Source organism: Lissotriton vulgaris, unplaced genomic scaffold (genome assembly GCF_964263255.1).
Source record: "Lissotriton vulgaris unplaced genomic scaffold, aLisVul1.2 SCAFFOLD_14080, whole genome shotgun sequence".
NCBI classification, from domain to species: domain Eukaryota; kingdom Metazoa; phylum Chordata; class Amphibia; order Caudata; family Salamandridae; genus Lissotriton; species Lissotriton vulgaris.
Genome location: NW_028249132.1, coordinates 8,027 through 18,275, shown reverse-complemented (window position 1 = coordinate 18,275; position 10,249 = coordinate 8,027). Strand labels below are relative to the sequence as shown.

General features: G+C 47.8%; 1 protein-coding gene across 2 annotated transcripts; it reads left to right on the top strand.

Annotated features, from left to right (window-relative positions):
- Window positions 1-3,538: 3,538 nt before the first annotated feature.
- Window positions 3,539-7,713, top strand: LOC147663693 (uncharacterized). 2 transcript variants are annotated; one of them, XR_015305252.1, is made up of 3 exons: window positions 3,539-3,645; window positions 4,400-4,525; window positions 6,321-7,713. XR_015305252.1 is itself a non-coding variant. In XM_086950261.1 (2 exons), the coding sequence occupies exons 1-2, from the start codon at window positions 4,387-4,389 to the stop codon at window positions 6,716-6,718; spliced, it is 537 nt and encodes a 178-aa protein (XP_086806387.1). In that variant the 5' UTR covers window positions 4,363-4,386; the 3' UTR covers window positions 6,719-7,713. The 2 variants fall into 2 exon arrangements, 1 of the variants encoding a protein (XP_086806387.1); XM_086950261.1 differs by lacking the exon at window positions 3,539-3,645 and having other exon boundaries at window positions 4,363-4,525.
- Window positions 7,714-10,249: the final 2,536 nt, after the last annotated feature.

Here is a 10,249-nt window from a genome sequence, read left to right as displayed (position 1 = left end):
GTTCGCGAATTTTGCGGATTTGCGGATTCGCAATCCGCAAAATCCGCGAATTCCCGCGAATTTGCGGATTTTTTTTTTTTTTTGTGTTCGCCCGTGTTTCTGCCAGTTCGCGAGGGTTTTTACAATTTCGCAATTTGCGAACTTACCTGTCGGGTCGCAAGTTTTGCGAACTTGTTGTTTCTACATGTCCAGCCTGTTTGGGACACTCTTCTTCATCACTGCCACTCTCTGTCACCACTGCCACTCTCTGACTACTCATGCCACCCTCTGGCCCACCCATGCCACCCTCTGTTTCATCACCACACCCTCTGGTTGTCCAGTGTACATTATTTTCGGCAAAGCAAAGCACACCTTCCCTGCCTCAAGTGACCTGAATTAATTTGGGGCTGATTAATGTGTCACAGAATATTTTTTTAGCTGGCACCTGCTTCCTTAGTGCGCCCTGATTAGTGATCTTTTGCACTTGCTAAGTGCTTTCATTGTTGCAAAATTAGTTACAACACCTGCCCTGCCCCAACTGACAATAATGAATTAGGGGCTAATTAATGTGTCACTGAAAGAATTTAAAGTTCCAGCCTGGCACCTGCTTGTCTGCTCCTTTAGCTGTAAATCAGGACCTTTGTGGCATACAGTTAAGGTCAGAGCAGGGTCACACAATAGTTGCAAGCAGGCAACCGAATTCTGGAGGGCCCCCTCAGGAAGCAATACAAAGAATCGTTACAAATCATGAGGTTGACCTTTTGCACCTGCTCATTGCTTTTGCTTTTGCTGAAATCGTTTTGCGGTTTTTTTCGCGCTATTCGCGGGGCGCGGCGTCGTGCGAAACCGACCGCGGAAGCCGCCAATTCGTGCGAATGAGCATTTTATTTTTTTGCGGCTTGTTGTTTCGCGAGTTTTTTTGCAGTATTCGCGAGCCGCTTGCAGCGCAACACGCGAATTTACCCCAAGGTCGAGTACGGGCGCGGCCATTTTGTTTGCGTGACGTATTTCCGTTTCCGCCCGCTATGTATAATCTCGCGCAGTAAGCGCATTGCGAGTAGAGGTTCGCACGAGATCGCGCGGGAAATCTAGAGGTTCGCACGAGATCGCGAGGAAAATCTCGCGCGAACTGACTTTCGCGCTCGGAAACGGGCGCCGGCCATCTTGTTTTTCATTCATTTCCTGTGTCTGGGCATGGTGTTTAATCCTCTTGATATCTTTCCCATCCTTTGCTTGTTTTCAGTTTTTTTTTTACGATTTTGCTTCTTATCTATCCCTCTCTTTTCCTAGCTGTATATTTTTGTCTTTTCTGCTATTTTTCTTTACTTTTAAACTACTTTTGTAAACTCTTTTCTTTTCTTCTTCCCTATCCTATTCTTTCTTAATTTTCTACTTCTTCCTACCTTACCTGCCCAGACCATGGTCAAGCCAGGCGCCGTGAAGCTGCCCAGGCACTTGAGGGCCGCAGCGGCGGCGGGGAGTAGTGCTGGACCCAGTGGCAGGACAGCAGGCGTGAGATCGAGGGGGGAGCAGGTGACGCGCCGGGAGATATTCAGCCCGGAGGAAGTGGGCGCGCTGGTCTACTTCGTCCAGCGCCGCCTGCCCAGGACCATCGCGGGAGGCGGCAGGATCGCGGCCGGCGGCTATAACATGCGGGAGCGCCGGAAGCGGTGGGAGAAGGTGTGCTGGGCCATATCCCACCTCTACGGGGTCCAGCGCACCTACAGCCAGGTCACCCATCGCTGGACGGACCTCCTGGACCGCGAGCGCGACCTGCTGGACCAGCTCGGCTTGGAGATCCCCGGGCTTGGTGAGTAGTAGTAGCCATTGGCATTTAATCACTCACTACTATGATGTTTTCTCCTGCTCTGTGTTGTTGTATTGCAAATATTTGTTTTTTACATGGAGCAAGCCAATAATGCCGCTGATGACGATTACATTGTAGTTAAATTATATTTCAAAATCTTCTGTGCATTTCAGGTGCACTGCTCTCCTTCTCAGTGGGGTTGCTACTATGCTTATTTGTTTTCTATTTCGTGGTCTCATTGGCCTGAGTAACTATTATGTATGAGTGTACTTAACAGAACTGCGTAATGCTAGACACTAGGGGGCAGATTACATTTACAAGCCCCTTGCGCCACGTTTACGTTGCCTTGCGTGACGCAACAGCGGCGTAAACGTGCCGCATCCCTGCAAGTCATTTACAGCATGACGCATCTAGGGAGATGCGTCACGTTATAAAGCCATGGGCCTGCACCACAATGGGTGCGTTCCTAGTACGCAGGGTGGGCGGTCCAGCGGCTGTGCGCCTCGCAAAATTGCCTGCGTGAAATCTACAAGATTTAACGCAGGCACTTCTGCGACGCTGCTACGTCAATTCAATTCCTTATGTCTGCTCGAAGCAGGCGAAAGGACTGACACAGCATGTAAAGTATTGGGTGGCCCTGAGCATTACTGGAGTTGCATTGCGTTGGCGACGTGACTCCAGCGATGCGCCGCTCTTACGTGACGAGATGCGTCACGCAAGTGCCTACCCTTGCGCCAGGGCGCGCCGCATTGTAAATGAGGCACATCTGCCGTGTCGCAAGGGTAGTTTTGCGTGACGCATTTGATCTGGCGCATCTCTGGAGATGCGCCAGAACGCGTAAGTAAGTATGCCCCTAAGGGGCAGAATTGCAATTACCGTCGCATCCCTGCAAAGTAGCAGGGATGCGCCATTAATTGTGCGGCCCGCTACCACCACCAAACATGGTGCGCCGTATTTGCAATGCGGCTCCCCATGGGCCCAAAACGTCACCGAAGCTTTACTGCTGGAGTTGCGTCGCAACGATGGCGCAGCTCCATCAATGCTCTGGGGTACCCTATCTCCCCAATGCTGGGTCAAGCCGTACGTCTGCTTCAAGCAGGTGCAGGGTTTGTGTGACGCATCATTGTCCTAAAGGTGACTGATTGATATTTTGTAGATTTCCCTCAGCCACTATTAGGATGTGTTCCAGCGCAGGAATGCCCTCCCTTGCGCCGGAACGCCCCCTGATGGCGCAGGGCTTTATAACGGGATGCATCTCCCAAATGCGTCACGTTGTTATAATATTATACGCCGCACCATGGCGCCCTTTTTTGTTTAGCTGCTGCGTCACAAAAGTCACGCAAGAACGGCGCAAAAGAGCCGCAAGGGCTTAAATCTGCCCCTTCCTTTGTAACCCTGACAATAAGAAAAATAGTGGCGGTGGATTGATAGTTTGACTATTTAAATGACTGGTAATGTAGCAGGCAACTGTTAGTGTTGTCACTGATCTGACTGAAATCACAATGGAGTTTGTCTGTCACTTTGCGTCTTGCCTGCGGACTGCTGCCTGCCAGTCCTAGGTGAACGTTTCAGTACTTTGTTTAGTGAGTTACGTGACTTTCGAAGTCACAGGTCCGCAAATAAATAAAAAGTAACCATAATCAATATAATTTCGCGGAAATATTTTGTTATTGTTCTTTTGAAATGTTTGATTTGGTTGACATTGACAAGCAACAATCATCCATGTTTTCTGTTCTTTCTTTCATGTTGTACGTCAGCTCCCCCCAGGGGCGAGAGGAGGACACAGGAGCAGCAGGCGGCGGATGCTGTTCATCAACAGGGCCAGGATCGGGCAGGCGAGGGCTCCTCTGCTGGCCCCAGTAAGTTTTCATTTTAGACTAGTACCTATTTTTCCTAGCGTTCCTCATTTGAATTTTTTCAAAATTGTCTTTGCTCTTCTTGTAGACTGTATCTAAATTCTTATCCTGCCTCTACTATGACTCCCTGTGGTATTACTAGATTATTCTTATTAGTCTGTCTGTGTAGCTAACTAAGATTGCACGGTTGGCGAAACTCCCATGATTCTAGTCAGCAATAGCTCTATCAACTTAGTGCAGTCCTCTGGGATTGTCCATAATGTCTTTTGAAGTGTTCTATCTGGACTCATGCTTGCAAAAATTGCAAAACCTTTCGTTCAGTCACTCTAGTCTGGAGGACCAAAAAACACAGATTGTATTTAAATTTAAAAGCTTTATTAAAAGTAAACACATTTATTAAAATGAAGTCATAATAAAACTAAACGTTTAACTGATAATGGAAAAGTGGTTAGTGCTGACGATTAATTGAAGACATTTCTTGTGGTCGAGCCGAGCTCTCACCTGGTTTCAACTTGATCTTGTTGTTAGAAGTCCATCTTCTGTCTGTGTGGAGAAAAATGGTGCGTGTTAAAAAATCAGCCTTCATCAGTTGTGCCAAAAAGTGCAGCAAGACAACCTTCCCTGGAAAAAGGGACATTTTTTTTAACTTTAACGTAGACAGTCACAAATTACATTGTTTTCACATGTCTTCATTCCTAGACCAAATACTAGTGACTAGTGAGTGCTTTATTCTAAGATTCTTAAATGTACTTTGTAGGTGGAACATCTGGTGGCGGGGCCAGTGTGGTGGTGGTGCTCGACACGGAGGCGGAGGGCAATTCAACATCAGGGGAGGAGGCGGCGGCGCCGGATGTGAGAGTTGAGACGGTGGTGGCGGCCAGAGGTAAGCTCTTATATATTCCTTACTTATTGAGATTGAAGACTAGCTGGGAAGGCAAGAATATGAGATGCATGGCTGGGTGAATGATGAAGCAATGATGGGTGGAAGGACAACAGCCTGGGTGGGTGACACAGAAACTGTATGTGTCCATATACCTGGATCATGCTACTATCTGACTCTTAGATAGCATATGTGTATCTAGAGCAGGGGTACTCCTAGTACGGCCCGCGGGCCGGTGGTGGCCCGGCAAGCCTTCGTTGGCGGTGCGCTGACCTTGCAGACAATCACTGCTCCCCCGGCCCCCACAGAGCAGAGGCTTTTTTGTATTTCACCTGTTAGCGCCCCTGCATCTCCACTCTGACAATCACTGCTCCCCCGGCCCCCACAGAGCAGAGTGGAGATGCAAGGCCACAAAGAGGTGAAATAGAACTAAGCCTCTGCTCTGTGGGGCCGGGCAAGCAGTGATTGTCAGGGTGGAGAAGCAGGGGCGCTAAAACAAACAAAGCCTCAATAATATGTTAATGGTCTTTTAAAGACCTGTTAAGTACTTTGGTGTTGTTGTCTGTGTGTGCGCGTTGAGGAAGCGGTCTCAACCCGGGCTGAAGGCTGACACAGATAGACACACACACAGTGAGATGACAGAGGGAGAGGGAGGGCAGGAGGGAGAGAGAGATGGAGGGAGGGCAGGAGGGACAGCAGGAGGGAGAGAGATGTATGTAAATGCTGGGTCTGGTGGCTCAGTGGATGAGGGCATCTGCTGCAGGGACCTGTGTGCAACCTCATGGTCACAAGTTATCGTTTTGCTTTAGCCCCGCCCCCTCTGACTCCGCCCCCACCAGTGCGGCCCTCGGCCCCAAACTACACTGTAAATGTAGCCCCTGAGAGAAAGTTTGTGAGTACCCATGATCTAGAGAGAGTAGACGGTCAGTGGATGAACTAAGTGTAACTTTGAAGAGCATGTAACACTAACACTGCACCCGCACGTCCGTTCCAGTGTAGGAAAGGCAAGGAAAAGAACTTTTAATTTTGTCCAAATACTACCATAAATAGTAGCAGTAGTTTGTATTGCAAGCACTGCATAGATCCGGTTATTATGGTGGCCACTCCCTACCTCTCTTAATAAGTTTAGTAGTACTCAGTCATTCATGTGTGGGTGTATCACTGCCTGTCACTCAATAAAAAGCAAAGCACCTAAAGTCATCCCATATATAAGCAAAAACATCCCATGTGAAGTGATAGATAATCAGATTATTTATCTTCTTCAATTTTCCATTTCTAGTACTCATTTCCACTGTAGGGTGAAAGTTAAATTAATTAAGCAGTAGCCCTTGAGTTGTAACAGAGTATTCTCAGTGCCACCCGTAATAGAAAAGTAAGAGATTCACCACCTGCATGTACTGGACGGGTACAGTAACGCAACGGCAACGCAAGTCTAGGTCACTCCTCATGGCGTGCGTCTCTTTTTCTCGGGTGCAAGTTTACCGCGCTGGCATTATGCCGGCTTGCAGAAAATAACGTACCAATTTTCCAAAACAAGAGACAAGAAGAAGAATAAGACTGGTGTACTTTCATAGTCGACTCCAATGGAAGTCCACAGTGCTCATAGAATTTGTTCCTTAAACTCCCACTAATGTTAGAGCAAGGATGAAGAAGTGTGAGGTTAGATAGATACTGGCCTCAATAGTTATGTAATGCGCTTGCAAGTTGCTAGTTGTACTGCAGCACACATTTCTGCTGAATGATTGAGTTAATCTTAAAGAGCATTGGTTACAGACTATGTCTTTCTTTCTTCATATAGGTTCTCCTTCCAAACGAACAAGGAGGAAGGAGCTGGCTAGAGCGGCCCGGCAACGGAGAATCGAGGCCACTGTTGCGGAATATCGGCGGCTGGTGGCCCTGGAGGACGTGGAAAGTGTGCGGTCGACAACAACGACAACGTCGTCCTCCGTGGCCTCACCGGCTGCCACCGTGACCCAGCACAGTGGTCCACCGAGACTGAGCCGGGCTGCCAAAGGCAAACGCCACCGCCGAGCAGCAAGGCCAACAGCTGCTTCTCACAGGCCTTGCACCTGCAAGGCAGTGAAGGCACGCCTGCGCCGCACCACCCTGATGGTGTCCCGCCTTCAGCAGGAGCTCGCCTTGCTCCGCGAGGAGCATGATGCCCTGGCCCAAAAAGTGAACAGCATCCACCCATAGTGTCCCTTGCCCCTTTTTTAGAGACTTTTGGGGGGTGGGAATTGGGAGTTGGGTTTTTGGGGACTTTTGAAGGACAATCGTTGGGGTTAGGGAGGGTCTTGCGGGAGATTATTTTGTTAGGGATATAAATATACTTTTTCAAACTTTATCTGAGCATACCTGTTTTTTACTGCTTGCCTGGTGGGTGGGGGTTTAACGTTGACTGTTTTCCTGAAAGTTTAGTTCCATTTTCTTCCTTTAAGTGTAAATGCCCAAATGTTTTCAACACTAAGTGCCTCTCACAGACTAAGTGAAGTGAATCCAAGAGTCCTAGGACTTTAGTAGTACTACCTTCAGGCTCTCGTCTCTCGTACTAATACTCCATTATACCCCCAAACCACCAAACGCTTATCTTACCTGTAATTTGTGTTTGAAAGTAGGGCTAGGCCCAGGGCTGGCTCCACGGGAAACACCGAATAACGTTGGCAATCTTGGTCGGATAAAATTTCCTCATAGCGGTGGTAGTAGTGGTGTGACACAGTGGCAGTTGCATGCCTATGAAAAAAAAGAAAATGAAATCTGGTTTGTCCTCCTGAGCAATTCAACGGTACAACTGAGAATATAGCAGGTGACAGAAGTACAGTAGAGCAGTGCCACATTGTAGCCTAACAAATGGTAAAGTATAACTACTAATTCGGTTGAAGTTCTTTCACATTAGCAATGGTTCTTTGTCAAGCAGAGTAAGAATATATCATCGACAACTGTGGAAAGAAAGAATGCGACAGTACAGGGCCTGTGTGGAATTATTGATAACTATATTCAACATAAGGTCTCTGTAGCCAGATACCCGAGAGCCTTGCTGGTCACTATAAATCCATTCACAACAACACTCAATGGGGTTGGTCTGGAAGGTGTCACGTTTACTCCCCGTGATCCAGTCGATGCAAATATGGTTCCACCTCCAAATGTCACCAACACCCAGAAGTGTAAACACAGGGTGTTCGAGGCATTAGGCGAGGGAGAAAAATAACAAACTAAAATAAAAAATGTGGGATGGGTAAAGGTAGGGTCAGCAGGGAAAGGATACCTGTAAGAGAAGACAAGACAGGCATCAGTGAAGTGATGTCCTAACATACAAGGGTACTCTCATATAGTCTCACTAAATAGTCTGCAAGTCTCCCGCCTACTCATGGGAAATGTAGTTTCATAGTACGGTAGGCGCTTAGGGGCTGCGTAACCTGACAGAAGGTATAGTAGATAGAAAAGGAGAAATTGCTTTTTTTCTAGGTGTCCCCTCACTCACCAGGGTTGCCCCTTGGTGACATGCTTCATCATTGGGGCCATCCCAGTCCTCTACGGCCTGGGGCGTGCTGCGACTTGCGAATTACGTAGGAGCACTTACAAATGACTATGTGTGGTGCAGATAGTGGAGTGGACTAAGTGATGTGTTAAGGGATCAATGTAGAAGCCGAGAGAGAGCAAAGAAATGCAGTCACAGTCAGAGAAAAAGGCAAGGGATACTGTATCTATGTGGTTGTAGTGGTCCTGTTGGAAGTGGTAAGTAAGTTGCCCGCAGAAAAAAAATCCTCCTATTAGCGGCACTCCTCCATTGCAGCCGACGCTTCGTCCACCGATGTTGGTCACCAGAAGACACCCTGTCCACTGCCTGCCTGATGCTGAATTGTGGCTCGCTACTGTGAAGCCTGACTCCATCCTTTTTTCCCCATTGCAGAGACTGAAACCCGGCCTGTAATTATTCAACGAAAAACAGGAAGTGATATAATATTACAACACCACTGATAAATAAATATAAGGTATGTAGGCTGTGGAGTGCAAAAAGTCACAATTTGTTTTTCCTAGTAGACAGACAGTACAATGTTTTTGAAAGTGCGTACTCTGAGTCACCTTTTGAAGGATAAGTAAGTATGGGCAAATTAATGTAGCGGATCTTGCCCCTCAAGCTAGGTGTACTGTAAACTGTGTTTTAGAACAAAAATAGATCTTCCTAGCAGTGCTCCCACCCAAAAAACGAGGCCTAGCAGAAAACTGGAGACAAAACTTACTTTGAAAGTAAAAGTAGGCCGAAGTACCCTAATTACCCATTACCCCCCGTGGATTGTATTCAAACCACTTGCAAGCAACCAAGCAAAAGTAGCCATAGCCAGCATCGCTCCAAGACTCGAAATCCCCCCCACTCAAACACATGCAATAGAAATACTGCTAACCCTAACGAACCCTAAGTTAAGAATAGTGGCAAAGGCTTTCTTTAACTATGCCAAATCCCCCCTTTCCCACCATGGATTTTCTTCAAATGACTTGCAACCAAAATTACACATTCTCACGAGTGCTCTAAGACCCCAGAACTCAGTTTGAAAAATCTAGAACACCCCGATACACATGCAATCCTGCTGCTAGGGCTAACCCTAACGAACCCTAAGTTACAAAAAGTGCCAAAACTAAAGGCTTTTCCGCGCGGATTTTGTCCCAACCACTTCTACCCGGTATTAGACCTTCCCAGGAATGCCCCAAGACCCGGCAACCCACCCGCCAAGAAGCATAACACCCCCAAACAGGCCAAAAGCAAAATCTCATACTTGCAATATTTCTGGGCCTTCGGTCCAAACGCGCTGCGTAGCTAGGCCATAAGTCGGGGTTGGCACGACGGATTTCCTGAAAAGCAAATGCAATCAAGATTAGAGTGTCCCAGCAATGCTCTCAGACCATGAAACTCACCCACAAACAGACGGAACCCCCCCTAAGAGCACCTCAAAGGCAAGCAAGTCATCAAAAACACAAAAAAAATTCCGCCTGGGATTTGGTCCAAAACACTTTTATCCGGTATTAGAGCTTCCCAGCAATGGCCCCAGAGCCGTCAACCCAGGAGAAAACGAGTAGAAGACCCCCAAACAGCCAAAGAGCAAAAGTACAAAAATGGGGACTTAGTCACTTTTTCACAAATTTCCCAAATCACTCCGCGCGCGCTCTGCAGCTAGGCCCTAAGTCCCCTCAGCCACCATGGATTTGCTTCAAACCTCTTGCAAAGTAAAGTATATATAGCCAGCAGTGCTCCCACACCACGAAACTCACCCGCAAACACCAGGAAGCCCCCCAAACAGGCCCCCGAAAACGCTACATAGAGCAAAATGTCAGAAATAGCCCAAAAAAAAATCGGCCTGGATTTTGTCCCAACCACTTCTACCCGGTATTAGACCTTCCCAGGAATGCCCCAAGACCCGGCAACCCACCCGCCAAGAAGCATAACACCCCCAAACAGGCCAAAAGCAAAATCTCATACTTGCAATATTTCTGGGCCTTCGGTCCAAACGCGCTGCGTAGCTAGGCCATAAGTCGGGGTTGGCACGACGGATTTCCTGAAAAGCAAATGCAATCAAGATTAGAGTGTCCCAGCAGTGCTCCCAGACCACGAAACTCACCCGCAAACACCAGCAAGCCCCCCAAACAGGCCCCCGAAAACGCTACATAGAGCAAAATGTCTGAAATAGCCCAAAAAAAATCGGCCTGGATTTTGTCCCAACCACTTCTACCCGGTAT

What these genes read in the sequence shown, in the direction of transcription:
- LOC147663693 (XM_086950261.1), top strand. Translation starts at nt 4,387, where the DNA reads ATGTACTTTGTAGGTGGAACATCTGGTGGCGGGGCCAGTGTGGTGGTG. An exon ending in GACGGTGGTGGCGGCCAGAG is followed by an intron (nt 4,526 to 6,320) that starts GTAAGCTCTTAT and finishes TTCTTCATATAG; the next exon opens with GTTCTCCTTCCAAACGAACA.